This window comes from Zea mays, chromosome 5 (assembly GCF_902167145.1).
Source record: "Zea mays cultivar B73 chromosome 5, Zm-B73-REFERENCE-NAM-5.0, whole genome shotgun sequence".
Classification (NCBI taxonomy): Eukaryota; Viridiplantae; Streptophyta; class Magnoliopsida; order Poales; family Poaceae; genus Zea; species Zea mays.
Window position 1 is genome coordinate 4,853,855 of NC_050100.1, and position 20,605 is coordinate 4,874,459.

Sequence of the window (20,605 nt, forward strand, 5' to 3'; positions counted from 1 at the left end):
TTGGGGGTATTTATAGCCCCAACCACTTCGTAGCCGTTAGCAAAGGCTGCTGGCGATGGGCGCACCGGACAGTCCAGTGGCGCACTGGACAGTCACTGTTCACTGTCCGGTGCGCGCCATGTCAGCGCGTCCGTTAGGGTTTGGAGCAGTTGTTGGAGCTGTTTGTCTTTTTGCTACACCGGACAGTCCGGTGCCACACCGAACAGTCAGGTGACCTCTGACTTCGCGTTCTGACTTCTGCGCGGCACTGTTTGACATTATGCGCTTTTGCAGTCGACCATTGGCGCGCAGGGAGCCATTGCTCCGCTGGACACTCCAAGACACATTCAATAGATCAAATCCTCTCCAAGCCTCCAAATCAACTCAATTGCTTGGTGACTTGAGAGAGGGTGTTTTGTGTTCTTTTGTTGCTCTTGTTGCTTGGAATGCTTTCTCCTTCTCTATTCTTATTCTCATAAGTGCTTAGTAAAGCTAGTAAGAGACACCTAAGTGTGTGGTGATCCTTGCGGGGTCTTAGTGACCCAAGTGATTAAGGAGAAGCCTCGACCGGTCTATGTGACCGATTGAGAGAGGGAAAGGGTTGGAATAGACCCGGCCTTTGTGGCCTCTTCAACGGGGACTAGGTTCTTTGGAACCGAACCTCGGTAAACAAATTACCATGTTTACTTGCATTGATCTTCACTTGATTTGTTTCCCCTCATTCCTCTCTATAAAAGTTCCCTTGCTCATATTGATTTGAGTTTGCTCCCAAACGTTATCCGCATTAATTGAGCAACTCTAAGCAAGGAGAACTATCTCTCGAACTCCAATTTAAGTCTAACGCTAACCTTGGCCTTAGTGCGTGTTTAAGTTTATAAATTTCAGGTTTTTCCTATTCACCCCCCTCTAGGCGACTTTCAAACACATACCGAAATATGCTCCGCAACAACAACATCATCGGGGACATAATTGTCTTTCAAGTAGCCCCAAATTTCAGAGACCCATGCATCGAGGTCTACATGAGCATTCTTAGTTAGATTTGAGGCCCTACTATGGGTGATCCATCATTGCAAGTGGGCAGGGCATTTCTTAACAATGTTGTTGGTGGCCACGAACACTTTTGCGCTGGCTAGGCCCTCCTTGCTCAGTTTAGCGGGTTGAGACGTTGAGTGGTGGTTTTGTGGAGCCTTAGCCCGAAGGTCATAGTAGACATATATGTCTGAGTTGAAGTAAGTGTGGTGAGTTCATCGCCTATCATGTTTTTGCCCTAGGGATGTACCTATAGTGCATGATATCGAACAAGAGGACTAGTTGTTTCACTTTGATGGCATAGGCTACCTGATGCTTTTTGTTACATGCACAAATCCTATGAACCTAGTTAATAACAAGGTAAGAGTCACCTTTGACTAATAATTGGTAAACCCTGAGGGAGATGGCAAATTTTAGCCCCACGATGAGCGCCTTATACTCAGCCATGTTATTAGTGGCAAAGAAATGATGATGTCTGACGTAGTGGATCTGTTCACTAGTTGGGAAAACCAGAAGAAATCTATGTTAGTGTTATCGCGCTAACTAGTACCAGTGATTCCATCTAGAGTTGGTTTGCAAAGGACTTAGGCTGGCCCTAGGTCTAACCCTGGAAAGTCTAATGGGGTCCATTCTGCCATAAAGACTATGATCGCCTGACTCTTCACTAAGTGGTCGGGGACAAATTTGAGGTCAAACTCCGCTAGTTTGGTTGTCCACTTTTGCAATGCGCCTGTTAGCATGTTGATTGTGCAGCGCCACTCTTGGTGTGAAGGAGGTTACCGCTGAGATCGACTTCACATGAAAGAAGTGTATAAGATTTTGGGATATGGCTAGGACCATGTAGAGCCACTTTTGCATCTTCGGGTAACAAGGCCTAGACTTGGGGTAGAGGGCCACTAGGGAAGTGGCCCTAGGCCCCCAAAATTCGGTAGGCCTCTCTTTGTCGCCTTTCTATATGGGCACCTTGGTTTGGCCTAGTAATAAACTGAAAATGACAAGAAAAACAAAGCTCACAAACCTTAAAAATACTAAATGGTGTTGAGTTGGAAAATTGTTGCACTAAGTTTGTAGAAACCTTAATCTAATGTTGATGTAAATGATCTAATTTATGAGTTGAGGGTTTTGAAGTTAAGTTTACTATAAACATCAATGTCTTCTATGCAATTTTTGAGTGTGTCAAAAATATGGATTGGATATATTTATTGCTTATCAAATCTTATTTATCATGCCTATGGTCGTGGAATCAGCTGAGCTTTTTCAAAATTGAAATTATCGAATAAATATTCAAGCTCTAAAACGTCTCAAGAACCACTGAACGATTTGACAATTTTATGTATTAAGAAGAAATTACTATATGAGGTTGATATTAACACCACCATTGATGACTTTATATTAAGAAATGTTAGAAGAAAGTTTTAAGATATTATACGAATAATTTTATAGGTTTTTAATATGATATTAGTTTATACTGATAAAATATGTGTGTGTATTAAGTAAGTAAAATTATATTTATATAGAAGAGGCCTCGATCTTTGAATTTGTCCTAGGTCTCTAAAATGTCATCCGACTTTGTGGGGTACCTAATATTGGCATTGTGGATGTCGTAGCAAATACACCGGTGTACTAAAGGTACCTAAGGATTGCTAGGGCATAGAGAGTGAGCCATGACACCATAGATTATGCATTATCAAGTCATGACATTACAAGTCTAATGCACAAGGATTTTTATTAAGGTTTGGACCATAGAATGCATAATATCCTACATGATCTTCTTGATGATGGGTTACTGAATGAAGAATGTATACAAGATTACATGAAAGGTTTGTGCTTGTCCTTGCATGAACACAACGAGAGAGAGAGGAAGGAGATGTCGCAGTTATAGGGGTGGAACCTCGATGCCAAGATCTATAGCACTGGTCTCGGCATTATGACCTACGATGTTAAGGTATTGCCACATCAGGGCCACATGTGTGTCCACGCTGCTGACGACGTGATGCCTCAGTGCGATAACCTATAACATCAAGTCGCGTAACCTTGGCGATGTGGAGGTCACGATAAAATCCAAACACGATAATAACTTTATTAAAGATGTAAACATAAAATTTTTGATAAAAAAGATAAATAAAATAAATATCATACACTATACGATGATGGTTTTCAGACTAACCTAGATAAGACATGGTGATGATGTCTTTGCAATATAGTTTTTAGACTAACTAAAAGCTACTCCTAAGTAATAGTTGACATGAACTTACGTTTTTTCCTTTTTTTTCTAGTAGATGTGAGGATAAACTAATATAAGCACACTATACCAGTCTAGTTTAAAACGGTGGGTCTAAGATATATAGACCATTCGAAATTGTCTTGCTCACTTGTCGCGACTCCGGCCCATTTCATTCCATTTCATTCCACTCTACATTTTCACCCTGCAAGTCTCCTGTTTCAGCTCTCTTCCCTTCACTCCATCGGCTCGTCTGTACAGCATCCCGTGTAGCGTGTATCCACCTCGTCGCCACCTCAATCCTCATTCCCCAATCCCGTCCGCTTCTCTCCCCGTCCCTTACCTCGCCCAGGAGGGGAGCCTCCCGCTTACAAACCCTAGCCTCTACTCCTCTGAGCTTCCACCGCTCCGCTCCCCATGGAGGACGAGGACACCGGCCCCGGCGATGGGGGCGAGGCCTCTCCTCCGCACCACGTCGCGGCGTCGAGCGACCGGGCGCGCGACATGGTGGCGTCCCCGACCAGCTCGCGCTCTGTGACGCAGACGGTGAACGGGTCCCACCACTTCGTGATCCAGGGCTACTCGCTCGCTAAGGGCATGGGCGTGGGGAAGCACATCGCCAGCGAGACATTCACCGTGGGCGGTTACCAGTGGGCGATCTACTTCTACCCCGACGGGAAGAACCCCGAGGACAACTCCACCTACGTCTCCGTCTTCATCGCGCTCGCGTCCGACGGCACCGACGTGCGCGCGCTCTTCGAGCTCACGCTCCTCGACCAGAGCGGAAAGGGCAAGCATAAGGTGCACTCGCACTTCGACCGCTCCCTAGAGTCCGGGCCGTACACCCTCAAGTACCGCGGATCCATGTGGTAATGATCTAGGAGTTTGTCTCCTTATCTCTTGCTGCCTGAAAGCAGCTTGCGTTGAGTAATGAGTTTACAAGGAGTGGCTAGCTTGGTCACCGCACACCTGCAGAATTAGTTTGATATGAAACAAGTTGGTTGCTGTCAGGTGTCAGGAGATATTCTTAGTCATTAGTCTACATGATACTGAAGGCTTGGCCTGATGCATTTTGCTCAGAGCTGTCTCACTAAGTAACAAGGCCGCAGGTTCAAAGGAGCCTCACCGCTTTTGCAGGGAGGCTTGTCTCGGTTTATCCCTTTCCCAGACTCCGCTATCGTGCTTTTGTTTAGGTGCCTGATTTGAGTTTACTTGATTTCATTCAGTTGTGCTGTGTGCCTGTGGTTCTGTTGTGCTACAACTGTGATCACGCAGATGCCTGCAATGATGTATTTGTTTCAGTCTCATTCGGTTGCTTCCCTTTTTGTGTTAATAATTAATATTTCCTTTGCCCAACCCATTGACCTGTAACTGCTCAATGAGGTTATCCAAAAAATAGTCATGTTACATCACTGCATCAATCAAAATCCATTTTGGAGTGGCATTTGTTTGAATTAATGTGACCAGAGGTAGAATTAATAAAATTAATGTTCCCATGAAGAAACAGTACCATGTTTCTGTCAGACCTGTCATTATTTCTTGTCCATGCTAATAGTATTTATTCAGTGTGGATATTTAGTCCAGGTTTCTAGTTACAAGGGAGTACTTACTAATTTTTTTGGAGATATCTAGCTGTTCCTCTGTATTTTCTTTGAATGGTTGATTAGTGTTGCAAATGAGATATCTTAACGTAGTGCATTAGTTTCAGTTTCCACACTACTTAGAGTTTGTAGATAAACTACATGTTGTATCTTGGAGTCAATGAATTGATGGGAAGGATCTTCTCTGACAAAGGGAACTTCTGGTGAAGGTGGTAGAGACTAGAGAATCTTAACCGATATGCTTACATCTGGGCTTGAAAATCAATGAAAGTGTGAACTTTGTGTGCCTGCTGTTTATTAGGATAGCTTTATGTTGGTTGTCTGGGTTCTCACATCCTATGATAACCAGTTGTCCATCATCCCCTCACAAAGGTGCAGCTGTGCAAGTATATTAATATCGTCCTTTTCTGGCGCTCATATATGCCCAAGTAATTCATAAATAGTACACACATATCTCTTCCAGATTGTTTAGTTTTTCATTATAGAGTGTGCCTGCCTGTTTGATTTTACTTAGACTTTTACTCCCTGCATTTGACCAAGTTTGTTTCTGAAAAATACCCATATTTGATTGTCCTGATTTAAATTTTCAGGGGCTACAAAAGGTTCTTTCGGCGTACTGCTCTTGAGCAATCAGATTTTCTTAAAGATGATTGCTTGAAGATAAACTGTACTGTGGGTGTTGTAGTATCAACTATGGATTATTCTAGGCCACATTCAATAGAGGTTCCAGAGTCTGACATAGGCTTTCATTTTGGAACGCTTTTGGACACTCAGGAAGGTGTAGATGTTATTTTTAGTGTAGCAGGAGAGAAGTTTCATGCCCATAAGTTGGTATTGGCTGCCCGATCTCCCTTTTTTAGATCTGAATTTTTCGATCATGAATTGGGTGAAGAGAAGAACGGAACTGATACGGGGGATGAAATCAAAGAGATCGTTATTGATGACATGGATCCTGTAGTGTTCAAGGTATCTTCATATTTTGGTGTCAATGTCATCCATCCATTTCCCTGTTGACAAACTTGGGATTTTATTTTCATCCACGCAAATATTCCATGTTGCAGGCTGTGCTTCATTTTATCTACAGGGACAATCTTGTTAATGATGACGAGTTGTCTGCATCAAGCTCTGACTGCTCTATCTTTGATCGTTTGTCCGGGAAGTTAATGGCTGCAGCAGACAAATATGAGTTGCCAAGGTTAAGATTGTTGTGTGAATCTTACTTGTGCAAGCATATTTCTGTAAATTCCGTGGCAACTACTCTAGCATTGGCTGATCGGCACCATGCTATGGAGCTTAAATCCGTTTGCCTCAAATTTGCTGCCGAAAACCTGTCAGGTAATAAGACACAACATGAAATATGTTTAACATTCACATGTCGTTTGTAGATATCCTTTGGATTGACATCTTTTGGCATAATTTTGATTTGTGATTTATAACTTAATAGATTTAGATTTGGATAATAAAGAGAAGGCTCTGGGATGCATAGTTTTTGTTATATAAACAATTTAGTATGTTTTTTTCATGGGTCAAGTTGCTAAGGCCCTGTTTGGAAGCGGCCTAGTTTTTAAGAATCCAGTTTCTATCTCCAATTTCTAGGAACTGGTTTATGGAAGAAAACTTTGATGCATGATTTACCTAGGCTTGGCATGGCAAGTGTTGCATGCTGACGAAATGTTTCTCATTGCATAGTAAATTGCATGTGCGTACGATGACTGATTTGTTATTCTTAGCATAGCTGTGAAACTTGGTGGATAGTATTGTGCTAAAATAGTACCGATGGTTATGGTTGTTGGATTACGAGTGATGATAACTCTCTGAACTTAAGTCATTTCTTGCTTCTGTTTGGTCCATTATTATCATGCACTTTCACCGTATTTCACCTTTCGCCTGTTTGTCGCTTTGTGGTGCCGGTGCCTAAATAAGTCTGTTGAACTGTGTATAACATTCCAGATGCCCTTATGTATCTGCAGCTGTGATCCGGACTGAGGGTTTCGACTATCTCAAAGACAACTGCCCATCTCTGCAGTCAGAGATACTGCGGACAGTTGCCGGGTGTGAGGAGCCATGTAGCAGCGGCTTGAAAAGCCAGAGCGTGTGGGCGCAGCTCTCTGACGGCGGCGACACCAGCGGGCGCAGGGTGAGGCCAAGGGTCTGAGACGCAAACCCCGGAAGCACTGACCTTTGTAATCAAAAGCTGTTGTGGTGTAAATGGGACGGCTTTTCTTAATTTTCACTTGAGACAACGATTTAAATAACATGATTGACGTGTTTGTGGTGCTCGCAGTCATTATTTGGTTCTGAATTCTGAGTCTGCCGCACATTAAGGATATTCTCTTTAACCGAGCGAAATGATTTCTTATCGTGTCGTCATCAACGTCTACGTCTTCACAGGCTGTTATTTCTAACTTCCGAGCCTGTCCCGCTTTCAGGCTGTTTGTTAACCAAGCGTAATGACGTCTGATAATGTCGTCACGAACGTCAACGTGCAAGCAGACGCTATGATGAAGTCAGAGGGGTCACCCGGGTTGACAGAAGGATAGTCGCTGACGAGATTAGTACAAAACTATACCGATACAATGCGATAGCCCCTGACAGAACGTGACAACCCTAATTGTAGCTCGAGGTTTTGCTCAACCAAATGTAGCCACCAGGAACTCCTTGTAAATGCTCATGAACTTGGCCACGAAAGCTGCAAAAGGGGGAAAGGGTGAATAAGTTATGCATGGCCTCTGTACTAATAATCATCACGCAAATCTGAGACACGCATACACTAAAAGCATATTCATATACAGGTACCAAATGATTTTGTTCCAGAACAACGGCAAGATTGCATAAAATACACATACAGGCTTACGAGCATTAACAGAAAAAAGTTAAGAACGTACCTTCCAGATGAAAAATAGCCTTTGATCCAAGGCGCATCTTGTGCTCCTGCAAACATAAGGGCTTACAAGTTAGAACTGTGCGATTGCAAGAATAGCACCACGTTAAATCAGCTTAAATATGCCATGAGGCTGTGGTTTTCCGTTATTTGAGAATCCAGGGTGTGATGAACTAAAATTAACAGTGGAATATTGTTTTAAATTATTTACTCACGTAGTGTGCGGCCCAGCGACAGATTTCATATTTCAGATCAGCATCTAACTTCCTCAGTAACTCTGCTAGCAACTTCTGCAGTACTCAAGGGAGAGAGTTCAGCTTCACCATGCAAGACAAGAATGGGAATGAAGGAATGAAATAAAGCACTGAATAAGCATTAATCACCTTCAAAATACTTTCGGGTGGGATACAATTGACGAGTAATTCATAGAATTTCTGGCGTACATCAAATAGCCTGAAATGTTCAGAGCCAAAATCAGATAAAATCAAGTCACTTGCATATATTATGATACAGAAAAAAAAAGTAATTTCAACAAATCCAGAGCAGAAGCTCCACTCATTGAAAGGACAACTTTCTCAAATCTATATTCTGTTTCACAGCATATATTCAATTTTGTAAATATATATAGAAGACCAGTGAAAACATTATGTGCCAGTGCCATATTAATAGATTAGACAAATATGCGCTGGCAGGAAGCATGGAAAACTAACAATGAAGTAACTCAAGGAAAATATAGACCAAAAAGGGTATCTGAACCTATTTCAGTTGGTTGAGGGTGTGAAAGTATATCCAAACCTCCCAAGTTCAAGTCCTCATCGTGGCAAATTTTGGTGCCTAGTTTAATCCCTTCGAAAAAAACTATAGACCAAAAATATTACATAAATATAGAACCGCATGCATGATGCATCAAAAGAGATGTCCTGTAAATAGTGTCATTATATCAGTACCTAAAAGTGCAATGATATTGAGCTATAAGAATCATCTGTTACAAACTCTAAACAGAAATTGCCAAAAACAAATACAAATTAGAGCTTTCCTATCTGTTTGGAGAAGACTGCACTGTAGCAAAGGTCTAGCCATGTGGTGAATGCATTGCACTTTCAGCAAACATAGCATAAGAGAATCTAGTACAAGTTTGCAGATGGACACATTTTCATCCTTCAATTTTAAGATGATGAATAAAACCATACAACAAGAATTATAAGACTTAAATACTTCATACAGCAGAGTTAAAACCTTTTAGGGCTTTGTTCTGTCAGTATATCCGTGGCTATTTCAGACACGTATTGCTCCCAATCAAGAGGAGGCGCCACTTGATTTGATGTAAATGGGTATCTAAGAGCCAAAAAAAATGAAAATGACAATAGTCAATTTTAGCAGGAGGTAAAGGTTAACATAACTGTAAAAGTAGAGGTCCACAAATCAGTAAGTAAGAACACTGGATAACAAATCTTACTGTTGAACTTTGCAAGTCTCAAAAAACAGTATAGCACGTCTCAGATTACGGTTTGATTGTGCTGCGATACGAGCAGCAAATCCAGCTGGAAGAATCAGGTTTTCTTTCTTCCCAATGAATTCTAGAACTTGGACAATCTGGGAAATGAAGAATGGTGTCAGACTTTATTTACATAGCTTGCCTTATCTGTCAACATTTTGGACTTAAGGGAGCAAATCATTAGGAAATGTCAAAAAAAACGGCCAGGGAGGGAAAGACCGCCCTACCGGTATTATATTAAGAGACCGAAACATGATCCTGACCGAGAAAATCCCCGAACCCTGACCCCCCATCACTAGCGGGCCGTCACTGCCCACTCTGCAACGGCCCAACCGAAGGGTGGCACGTAGGACGTAATCCGAGAGCGGGTGAGGCACAGCGAGGGAATTTTTTTATCCAAGCCTGAAATTCGCCCCCCGAGGGGGATCGAACCCAGGACCTAGAGGTGCTACTCGGAAGCCTTAACCATTACGCTAGAGGCCCTTTCGCAAGCATTAGGAAATGTCAACAATGCTTTTCAACACCCTTATGGCATGCTGTGGAGTCAATCAACAACCAAGACAATGAGGCAACATATGAAGTAAAGTAAATGTTAAATGAAAGTTTGGGGCATCAATCACTAACCTGATCTTCACTGGGTGCGTTTACTCGCACATTTAAGCAACGGGATCTTACAGCCTCTGTCACTTTTGAGGAGCTGTTACAGCATAGGATCAGTCTGCATGATGAGCTATACTTCTCCATAGTCCTACGGAGGGAATGCTGGGCTTCTCTTGAGAGCTTGTCAACTTCATTTAACACAAGGACTGGAAATTCAGATAAATTGTGTTAAGTTCCTCTCATGAGGAGGTATAAAATCAACCTAAATATGTTGCATGTTCATGTCTGAGGTGTTGGATCTATGCTATTTGAGGTTTATTATTTTGAAGGAAAATCATTAGTTGATAGCTGATAAGTAAACATACTAGCATCATATGAGACAACTGCATACTATACAGAGACAGTACTTTATGAAATCATGCACAACACTGAATATCAGAAAGAAAGAAAAAAGGTAGCAGCAACTATTTGTGTTTCATCTACGATTCATACTTAAATAAACTGTGAACACGCATGTAATTATTTGTTTTTGTGACGCCCACAACAAATAGGGCATTGGACTAGGTGACTAGGTGTACTAGCTAACAAAGATGTGTATGAACACAAACAAGGTAAGCACCAACCTTTAAATGCTCTCCTTCCTTTGGCATCAATTGGCCTGTTCTTGGCCATCTCTTTAATGATCTCCTGGACAACATACCTGTCCTGAAAGCCAGCATCACTGGGGTTCATCTCTACATGGTGAGCACTTGACAACATCGCCAATTCTATCTCAAGTGTCCTTGTTCCAGTCTGAAGAACAAAAATAGCAACTCAAGGCTCCAGACAAATAATAGCAAACCCAAATTCAACAAACCACAAGATGTTGAAACATGATGTATGAACATACACGTACAACTACCACCTACTGCAAGAGAAACATCTAAATTGTGGTCCTTCTCTATTGCGGTGTTGTGATAGTCAAGATCACATAAAAGGGAATTTCTTATTTACATCCTACCTGACACTGGTACCTTCCCTTATAAGTAACACTATTAACGCACATGTCACTTCTTTAAGTATTTCAATGCATCATCTGAAATGTGCTAGTGTCACTAGTAAGGAAGAGGACGGGGCTATCAAATAACTGGACTTACATCAATTTTCCATGTCTTATTCTCCAGCTTAACCTGCAACAGAGATAAAAAAACCACCCCAAAAAAATGTCAACACCGAAGCATGCCTCAACATGGTAAAAATCTATACAATAAATAGAAGACCCAACAAATTTATAAATAAAAAAATATACACCTTCTCCGCGCCGGCGCCAAACATCTGCTTGATGAGCGCGAGGATTAGGGTTTTCTTCCCGGACCCCGACGGCCCATAGAACAGCAGGTGCGGGCAATCCTGCTCCGACACCTGACCGAACAAAACCACACGTGATTAGAACGGCACAAAAAATAGGGGAACCCCTAGATTAACCGAATACGCGCAGATCACGGGCACTTACGAACTTTCTGAGGTTCCGCGCAACCTGGTCGTGGACGGTGACCTTGTCTAGGGTTTTCGGCCGGTACTTGTCTACCCACAACATCCTCGCCGCTCGCTCGTCTTCACCGCCTCGCCTCGCCGCTAGAGAGAAGAGAGAGATTTGGGGACAGGATTGAGAGGGGGATGGGAGGGGTGTGGCGGGAACCCGGGACTGATGGGCGCGCACTCAGCCGTTGCGACTTGCGAGACAGCAGTTGGCAGACAAGGGTTTTTGCGGGCTTTCCGGCTATCTCTTTGACGGTAGTTGTGTTCTAGTATTTGTCAGTAACCCTGATGCCGGGCCTGCACCAACGAAGTGAGGTGGGCCGTGAGCTTGGTTTCGTCCGATGCTCGTGGAAAACTCCCCAAGAAAGCCCAGTTTTGCAAAGATCTGTGGTGGAGGAAAGGCAACGGCTATATACCCGTTAGAACACCTCCTAGAGAACCCTAACAAATTGTTGCAAAAACCTCAGATTAGGGGCAGTTGTAAAAAAAATACTTAAAACATTCCACCGCCAAGGCAGTCTGCTAAAACCTTCACCTTAAAATTTTTGAAACAGCCAACATGGGCTAGCAGCTATCATAGACTGAATGGCCCCTGCGCCTCCAGCATTTCGTGCGCCGTTGGCAACATGTATGCTTTCTTTCTTTCTGAAAGCGTCAATGCAAACCGGTAGAAGTGATTGTTACTGAGACAAGTAACAAATTGACAGAACTATTATTGAGACAATTAACAAATAGATAGAACTATTACTAAGACAAGTAGCACACTAAGACAAGCAAACTGGTAGACGTGACACACTATTACTGGTCCACCAAACTAAGAAAAGCAAAGACACTTTCTTTCCATATTGAAGCACCTAGTGGAACTTTCTGTCTTTCCAGATGCAAGCATCTAGTACCTGCACATGTAAGCACATTCAGTCACAAGTACCAAGTAATTGTGTAAGGAGATTACGTCACAAGTACTGAGTAATTGGAAACTCCAAATGGGTCACTAATCAGGGTGGGAAAATAAACACTTGACTTCATTCCGTACCGACATCTACTGCTTCTACAATGTTTTTGTATCTATGGATTATGGTTGTAGTAGTCCAAACAATTGGTTTTAGTTCGAAACGAAAAGTCCAAAAGGCATGTGCTCTCGATGGCCAATAATAAAACCATGTAGCCTGGTTTAGCAATGCAGTGAAGTCTGAGAACAGATTTCACTTAAAGTTTGGTTTAGCATCGCAGTAAAGTCTAAGAACATCAGTAATGCATCTTCCACCAACATTACATGTGTATTGTGGACATCCATTTTGGTACATATGTGGACAGCGTACTGTTCAGAACTTAAATGGTACGTGCTAAATTCAACTGCAAGGTGCATGTTCAGGCAGCAATGCAAGCTGAGCTAATACAAGCTACATTCGTAGTGGCAACAAAACAGACGGATCCAACAATAAGTTTTGCGAAAGTAAATTTCATAACTAATTGAAACAAGAGTATTCATTAATCCGACTGTCGATAAATCCAATAAAAAGACTTGATAGATTTAACTTAAACTAAATGGGCCAGTTACTAGTCGGGACAGAATTCCATTGTCAACAACGTTTGTAGTATCCAATTTTCCCACCATTAAGAAATACACCACTTCATTGTCTTTCAGTAATGTTGTGTGTACCGCCGATGCAAGGTGTCGACAGATTCGACGCACCAGAGCGTGCGACCAGCATGCCACACTGCCACCGGTCGCCGAAGCCTATCCCGCCGCCTGCTCCACCGCCTCACAAGCCTCTCCCAGTCTCCCTTCGACTCCTTCCATCGCTGCTCGAGCAGCTTCGACGCGCGAGGCAACAAAAATGCGCGGGAACAACTCCGTGCGTGCGCTGCGGCGATTGGGGGAAAAAATCTGCGACACGAAAATTTGCGGGACCAAAGACAGTGGATACGGGACGCCAAGCTTTTACGGAGAAGATGGGATAATCGTTGGAGCGACAGAATGGGGGTTTTCTTCTATAAACTTTATTTGGGCTGTTTAATACCATCTGATGGGGTGCTCTTAGATAGTAACATTCTATATCCGTATTTATAAAAAAAAAATTCTACACATTAAGTTACCCATATATAGTGGCAGGCATATGACTTTACCCGTACTCATACCCTGGACAGGTTTTTTTACCCATCAGGTAACATGTACCCACTATGGTTAACTTCAAATAAGTTTCAAACTCTAATACGGCAATCAATTAAAATGTTAAACAAACATATAAGTTCAATCTTAGATACAACAAACCATATGATTACATAACTTGATAGTTAAGCAAACAATAGTGGTACGGTGCTCTATTTTTTGTATAGAGTACTTGCTCAATTCTTCTTTTTATCTTGCTCTGTTTTTTTTAGTACGGAGTACGTTTTGTGAGTCTGTAGTGTCCCAAACAAAGGAAACAACGCTCCACTCTCTCTCTCTCGCAGCAAACATAGCGTCAAGATTAAAGACAGAATTTACAAATCAGGAAACAAATCATAGCAGCACCAGTGGTCTAGTGGTAGAATAGTACCCTGCCACGGTACAGACCCGGGTTCGATTCCCGGCTGGTGCAAGTGCAATTATTTTTTCAGTTCCTTTTTTAAACTTATAGTTTTGTCTTACACGCTGCTGATTGCTGAACTCATAAACGGGGTCCTGGTAATTTCGAAATCAAACCTTGCAGTTTATTTTAAGTACCCGTCACATCGCACGACGGGAGCATGGAGCCAGATGAAAGGACAGAAACGTTTTCCCGGTTCTGTTCCTCTCTGAAAATGGAAGACACGTCGCAACGAAGCTAAAAAAAGGCAGGGGGAGGCGCGTGCCTGACGATAGTAGCTAGCTAGCACCATCGAGTTGAAATGAAAAACACGGAGACAACATCGTTTTCCAATCCAGGAGCGTGTTGAATGCCCGATTGGTGATCCTGCCACGTGGTCGGTAACCAGCAACGTGCCGGGTGAAGTGCAAATCAACCCGCCGAAAGCAAAACTCCGTTGGGTTCGCAACGACTCCACCGACGGCCTAGGCGTGCGTATACCTCCTTGGCTGGCTGAGGCAGCGACCCGACCCGCTGCCTCACTCTGGGAATCTGGAACGGGAGGAGCCCACGCTCCCGCATATCAACAAAAAGCCTGTGCCCCAGTGACGCCAATGGCTGATGGATTCGCTGCCGGTTCGTCTGCTCTGCTCGCACGCAGTGGGCGGCAGCATGACACGAGGCGGCAGCAGCGTACGTCGGGGGGGGGGGGGGGGCACGTGCAACATGCACTCGCTGGACTCGAGACTGTGGCACCTCTTCGTCCGGACGTGCACCGTGATTTGAATCGGGGGGCGTTTCCGTAAATTGGTCTAACGCAACGGACGAATCACGAATCCGGCAAGTCGCCGGCCACTTGGGGCCTTGTGCTATTCCCTGGTACGCCTGTCCCCTCTCATTTTTTTGCCCGATTATTAATTTGCACAGTATTATAAATGGATCGGGCGGATTGAACTACCATAGCATGCACGTCTACGTGCCCTTTTCGTTCTACGAAGTGCACGTCATCTCCGTTTTCTGTTTGTTTGTACATACGTACTCCAGGCGTTCGGCCTTCGGCGTCCTGTCCTGCCAGTAGAGTTAGTAGACGTTGAACGCCTGGACTGGGGGAGACGCGCGTGCCAGGCGCCAAGGCCCAGCCCAGCCCGTCCGGGAAACGCGCAGAGCGAACAGCAGCGAGCGGACAGGGACACCGGAGGAGCGCCCCGCCCCCACGTGGGCTCCACGAGTCAACCCGGGAAGCGTGTGCCACGTCACCGAAACGCTCGCGCGTCGAGATGACCCAACCGCCCACTTCCTCCACTCCCCACCTCCGCCTCTGCTTCGCGACACGGCGGCGCTATCCATGCACCGTCCGCCCATCACATCGGCGTAACTCCCACCGATTGCTGCTGCTGTTGGCGGTCCCGAGCCGGCCGCGGAGTTCTTGCCGTCTGCCTCCTCTATAGTACCTCATCTCTGCTCCGGATTCAAAAGCTCCTATTCTTCCACCGTTTGCCTCCTCCCGCGTCTTAATTGCGGTCACTGTCCAGCCGTCGATCTCCCCCCCCTCTTCCTTTCCTCGTTCGCTTCTTGCGATTTTCGTCACTCGCATGTGAAACCTCTCCCTCCCTCCCTCTCCCGCCTCCGTGTTTCTGTCACAAGGATCGGGTGGGGCGGAACCTCGAAACCGCGTTTCGTGTACAGCCTGCCACCCTTCGCACCTCCAACCATCTTCCCTCCGTTTCTTTCAAGTAGCCCTTCCTTCTCAATCGCTTCTCCGCCAAAAAAATCCTTTCTTGTCTGGGGTCCAGCTTTGTCACGAGCCACTGCATCCAGGAGGAGGAGGCGGCGGCGGCGTTACCTGCCCTGCTCCGGTCGACTGGCTCCCGGGAGTTCGGAGCCGAGATCTCGCCAGGCCCCGGTCGGCGGCGGCGTTGTGGGAAACAGGATGGGGGATCTGCCCGCGCTGCGCCTGTGGCTCTGCTTGCTGGCGGCAATGGCGGCGGCCGCGTCGGCGCCGTGGCCGGCGGATGCGCTGGGGATGAACTGGGGCACGCAGGCCACGCACCCGCTGCCGCCCAAGATCGTGGCGCAGCTCCTCAGGGACAACGGCATCAAGAAGGTGAAGCTGTTCGACGCCGACCAGGGCACGCTCAGCGCGCTCGCCGGCACCGGCATCGAGGTCATGGTCGCCATCCCCAACGTCATGCTCGACACCATGACGGACTACGACACCGCCAAGGAGTGGGTGCGCCGGAACGTGTCCCGCTACAACTTCGACGGCGGCGTCACCATCAAGTGAGAACCTCTCTTCTTTTTCTTCTCCTCCTCCTGCTGGCTGCTGCTGCTCATTCATGCATGTTCTGTTCTGTGGTGGCTCGTTCGTTAAGCTTCGCTTACCGCTGTGCTCGTGGCCTCGTGCCCGCCGTCGCTCTTGATGGCGCGACGCAACCGTGCAGGTACGTGGCCGTGGGCAACGAGCCGTTCCTTGCGGCCTACAACGGCACGTTCGACAAGGTGACGTTCCCGGCGCTGCAGAACATCCAGAACGCGCTGAACGAGGCCGGGCTCGGCGACACCGTGAAGGCCACCGTCCCGCTGAACGCCGACGTGTACATGTCCCCGAAGGACAACCCGGTGCCGTCGGCGGGGCGGTGGCGCGCCGACATCGCCGACCTGATGACGCAGATGGTGCAGTTCCTGAGCAACAACAGCGCGCCCTTCACGGTGAACATCTACCCGTTCATCAGCCTGTTCCTGAACGACGACTTCCCCGTGGACTTCGCCTTCTTCGACGGCGGCGCCGCGCCGCTGGTGGACCCGGGCAGCGGCGTGTCGTACACCAACGTGTTCGACGCCAACTTCGACACCCTGGTGGCGGCGCTCAAGTCGGTGGGGCACGGCGACATGCCCGTCGTGGTGGGCGAGGTCGGCTGGCCCACCGACGGCGACAAGCACGCCACCAACGCGTACGCGCAGCGGTTCTACAACGGCCTGCTGAGGCGGCTGGCGGCGAACGCCGGCACGCCCGCGCGGCCGAACCAGTACATTGAGGTGTACCTGTTCGGGCTCCTGGACGAGGACGTGAAGAGCGTGGCGCCGGGCAACTTCGAGCGGCACTGGGGCATCCTCCGGTACGACGGGCAGCCCAAGTACCCGATGGACCTGAGCGGGCAGGGGCAGAACGCGATGCTGGTGCCGGCGCGCGGCGTGGAGTACCTGCCCCGGACGTGGTGCGTCGTCAACACCAACGCCGGCAACATGGACAAGCTCGCCGACAACATCAACTACGCGTGCACGTTCGCCGACTGCACCGCGCTGGGCTACGGCTCCACGTGCGGCGGCATGGACAGCAACGGCAACGCGTCCTACGCATTCAACGCCTTCTTCCAGGTGCAGAACCAGAAGGAGGAGGCCTGCGGCTTCCAGGGCCTCGCCGTGCCCACGCAGACGGACCCGTCCACCGCCGCCTGCAACTTCACCATACAGATCGCCACCACCTCGGCGGGTCACCGGCGGCCGCTCGGCGTGGGCGTGCTCGCCTTCGCCTTGGCCCAGCTGGTGCTGCTCCTTCTGCATTGATTAGGGATAGGCTGGCGCGTTTTTTGCTGTTACTCATGTTTGGCTGGCATTTGGATTATTTGGATAGGACTGGTACACTACTGCAGTTTGAGGTTGCTGCCTGCCTGGCGCCATTCGATTAGTTTGTTGGGTTTTTTTTTCTTTGGGGGCTGAAATAATTGGAGTGGTAGAAAGTGTTGTACTGGAGATACTGTACATGTATACTGCTTCAGGTTCAGGATTATAAACAACAGCAGATGACTGAAGACTTCAGTTCATCGTTCATGGGCTAGGACGCAGGGCTGCAGGCGATCCAGGCTTGCTTGGTCCTAAAGACTAAGGCCTTGCTCGTTTATGTTGGTGGGTCGGAACGATTCTGAGCCAGTTTGTTTCTCTAATTTATGTAAACTTTGATTAGCTGGAACGATTTCGGCTGCAATCTAACATAAACGAACAAGGCCTAATGCTGTCCACATGGCCTGAATCGAAACCCGAGATGCGAAGGAGATCTGGAGATGCACATGGCCTCGAGATCCAGCGCCGAACATGGTCTAGTAGACGCACAATGCTTTTCTTCCGTTGGTGGTTCCTGACATCCTTGTTACCGTGGTGAACGAACAATGACAAAAAAGAAAGAAAGATAGAAATAAACAATTCAAGAACTTTGTCGTGAAACGACGTCGGTTCACAACACGACACCTCATTCACATATATGTACAGTTAGTGATAGGATTAGCAGTCTTTTGCAATCCCATAAGTTTTTAGTGGTCAGTTGTCTCTTCACTCATAAACAAATATTCGCCGAAGAACAACAAAGACGCCAAGGCCTTTGTACCATCAATTGGTAAGCATGGCGAGAATTGATTTACCTTCTCGCACACAGCACATTTTATGATCCGTTCTTCGCTCTTCGTCGCTTTGGTGGAGTTCGTCACACCATTCGCCACCATGGTCATTATGGACAGCGCCACATAGTCTTTTTAACGCATTGGGTTTACGCGATCGACCCTATATCATCTAAAGGTGCTAAGTATCGTTAGGTGGTTTATTATAATGTTTGGTGATTAAATCAACGTCAACCTACTTTTTGGCGACTCTGTTAAGGACATCGCATGAGGATCTATTATATCGGCCCTCAATGGTCGGTTCAAAAGATAGCTCTGTCGTATCTTCCAGCACCATCATTAAGCTGACTTGGGAAACCCTGTCGGCCGAAGAACAACTGAAGTTTGAAGAGCACAAGGAGCAATTGATCAAGGAAGCACAAGTAAAGTTCTTGACCAACTTCAGAGTGGACAGGAACATCAAGGTCGTTTGACAACGGGGCGACTGATCTGGCTTCACTCCGACCTGCCACGACTACCTACAAGGTAAGCGAAACAAACGAAATACAATCTCTTAGAGCTTACATAGATGAGTAGCGAGACCAAATGCAATAGATTAAAGGGGTATGCAAAATGACTATAAAAGGCTTGTGCACGTATTTGATAAATCTACCGTCACAAATTTTCCCTCGCACGAGGTTGAATCAGGAGACAATACATGTGATTCATTGGCTGCAGATTGTCATGACCAGTCACAACCCCTTTATGGGATGCCGACGGACATGTACCCTGGACAACCATAACATCATACGCAAATCGAGGGTAAATCCGCCGATTTGCGCACGACTGGACTGTTCGCACGTGAACGCAGACTATCGAGTCAGCGACGGTCGATCCCGTTGTAGAACCGAATTACTGAGATCCGCACCCGAGCCGCCATGTTCTGCGCAAACCAGAAATGAGCAATTCGGACCGTCCGCATATCTAACCGGACGGTCCGGTGCAGAGTACATAGAACCCTATGAGGATGATTATTATCCAAATGCACATCCGTCTCAGCTAAACCTCCAATCACATCCTACAACGTCCAACGCCTTAATATAACGTCCAAAACACGTTGAGACGAGTACTTTCCAGCCCCTCCTAGAAGACCAGAAGGGAATGACCAGTCTCATGAGCCGCATAGGGTAAGTATTAATGGACCACAAACCCCAAACCAGTGGGGAGGGAAACAACATATTGATATCAAAAAAACCACACCTATATTGGATCGGAGAGTCGGTGGACTCCCACCGGTTGTCATTGACGTAGTGAGGAAATAGATAGCTGGGGCATTTCGAGATAAGCTCGAACTTAGCATGATCCCTTGGGGCAGTCATAACAGAGGCCCTATGATAGCCGATTTAACTATCACCCATACCCACAGAGAACTAGGATACCCGAATTTGCGAAATTTTTGGGTGACTAGGATGAGAGCACGTGCGAACATATAGGCCAGTTCCTAGCACAATTAGGAGAATTGACCGACACATAGGCGTTCCGTGTTTATTTATTTTCATTATCACTAATAGGAACTGCATTCGCATGGTACGCGACGCTGCCTCCTAATTCTATTTTTTCGTGGAGAGATTTAAAACAAAAATTTCATGATTATTTCTTCTCTGGCGATTATGAGTTAAATCTGGTAGACCTGGTGGCCCTGTGACAAGGGAAAGATGAATCGGTTAATAATTACATTCAAAGGTTCTAGGACATAAGAAACCGATGTTTCTATATTCACTTGTCAGAAAATAGCCGGTTCAAAAGAAACAACAAGAAGATGTTAAATTTACATTTTATTTTGACAAGACAAGTGTGATAAAATATTCGATGAGTTAATTAAAATGGCAACATTCAACCGAACACTCTAGCTGATATTTCAGCTATTAGCTATTTTTAGTAAATTAGCTAATAGCTAGCTAGCTAATTCTACTAGCAAATTTTTAGACAACTAATTATTAACTCATTCAAACACCACTTAGCGTAGCAATCGCCCATCGTCATCCATGTACGTCTGCAGCCTGCAGCTGCAGGTGATGTCCGGCCGGGATCGGGGGATGGATATGGACTTTGTTGGGCTGTGGCTACCGCCTACCGGTATCCGCGCGAGTGGTCGGGGCGCGCTTCACGCCCGCTGGGATCGGTGGAGACGACGTCAGACGTGGACCCGGAGTGGACATAGAATCGATGAGGACTGAGGAGACGGGGGTCTCGGCGGCTGCTCATCTCGGCCGGCCGCGCTTTAATTTATTTGGCTTTGGCCACGGCCCGGCCGGCCCTCTGCGTAGCTACGGCTGGCTAGCTGCGCTACGCGCGCGCCAGAGCT

At 46.3% G+C, this 20,605-nt stretch overlaps 3 protein-coding genes and 1 non-coding gene across 5 annotated transcripts; 3 read left to right on the plus strand and 1 right to left on the minus strand.

The window, feature by feature from the left end:
• The first annotated feature begins 3,382 nt into the window (after window positions 1-3,382).
• LOC100272712 (uncharacterized) lies at window positions 3,383-7,154 on the plus strand. Of its 2 annotated transcripts, none has more exons than XM_008683168.4 (4): window positions 3,383-4,098; window positions 5,421-5,796; window positions 5,892-6,165; window positions 6,781-7,154. In XM_008683168.4, the coding sequence occupies exons 1-4, from the start codon at window positions 3,647-3,649 to the stop codon at window positions 6,804-6,806; spliced, it is 1,128 nt and encodes a 375-aa protein (XP_008681390.1). In that variant the 5' UTR covers window positions 3,383-3,646; the 3' UTR covers window positions 6,807-7,154. The 2 variants fall into 2 exon arrangements, with proteins under 2 accessions (XP_008681390.1, NP_001140637.1); NM_001147165.1 differs by having other exon boundaries at window positions 3,478-4,098; window positions 6,801-7,106.
• Window positions 7,155-7,329: 175 nt separating this feature from the next.
• Window positions 7,330-11,696, minus strand: LOC103625817 (replication factor C subunit 5). The gene is made up of 11 exons (XM_008646217.4): window positions 11,299-11,696; window positions 11,097-11,207; window positions 10,943-10,975; window positions 10,430-10,598; window positions 9,831-10,012; window positions 9,168-9,304; window positions 8,948-9,046; window positions 8,095-8,164; window positions 7,927-8,001; window positions 7,716-7,761; window positions 7,330-7,519 (listed from the first exon to the last, which is right to left on the minus strand). The coding sequence occupies exons 1-11, from the start codon at window positions 11,380-11,382 to the stop codon at window positions 7,461-7,463; spliced, it is 1,065 nt and encodes a 354-aa protein (XP_008644439.1). The 5' UTR covers window positions 11,383-11,696; the 3' UTR covers window positions 7,330-7,460.
• Window positions 11,697-13,835: 2,139 nt separating this feature from the next.
• On the plus strand, window positions 13,836-13,906 carry TRNAG-GCC (transfer RNA glycine (anticodon GCC)). The gene has a single exon. It is a non-coding gene; the product is annotated as a tRNA-Gly (tRNA).
• A 1,720-nt stretch (window positions 13,907-15,626) lies between these two features.
• LOC100272893 (uncharacterized) lies at window positions 15,627-17,694 on the plus strand. The gene is made up of 2 exons (NM_001398273.1): window positions 15,627-16,153; window positions 16,315-17,694. The coding sequence occupies exons 1-2, from the start codon at window positions 15,804-15,806 to the stop codon at window positions 17,435-17,437; spliced, it is 1,473 nt and encodes a 490-aa protein (NP_001385202.1). The 5' UTR covers window positions 15,627-15,803; the 3' UTR covers window positions 17,438-17,694.
• Window positions 17,695-20,605: the final 2,911 nt, after the last annotated feature.

Bases quoted from the DNA above. Each gene is read 5' to 3' on its own strand.
- LOC100272893 (NM_001398273.1), top strand. From the start codon at position 15,804: ATGGGGGATCTGCCCGCGCTGCGCCTGTGGCTCTGCTTGCTGGCGGCA. The intron at 16,154-16,314 runs GTGAGAACCTCT...GCAACCGTGCAG, and splicing joins GACGGCGGCGTCACCATCAA to GTACGTGGCCGTGGGCAACG.
- LOC100272712 (NM_001147165.1), top strand. From the start codon at position 3,647: ATGGAGGACGAGGACACCGGCCCCGGCGATGGGGGCGAGGCCTCTCCT. The intron at 5,797-5,891 runs GTATCTTCATAT...TCCATGTTGCAG, and splicing joins TGGATCCTGTAGTGTTCAAG to GCTGTGCTTCATTTTATCTA. The intron at 6,166-6,800 runs GTAATAAGACAC...ATGTATCTGCAG, and splicing joins TGCTGCCGAAAACCTGTCAG to CTGTGATCCGGACTGAGGGT.
- LOC103625817 (XM_008646217.4), bottom strand. From the start codon at position 11,382: ATGTTGTGGGTAGACAAGTACCGGCCGAAAACCCTAGACAAGGTCACC. The intron at 9,305-9,830 runs GTTAGTGATTGA...TTCATTTCCCAG, and splicing joins ACGCACCCAGTGAAGATCAG to ATTGTCCAAGTTCTAGAATT. The intron at 7,762-7,926 runs GTGAGTAAATAA...TTATGTTTGCAG, and splicing joins GTCGCTGGGCCGCACACTAC to GAGCACAAGATGCGCCTTGG.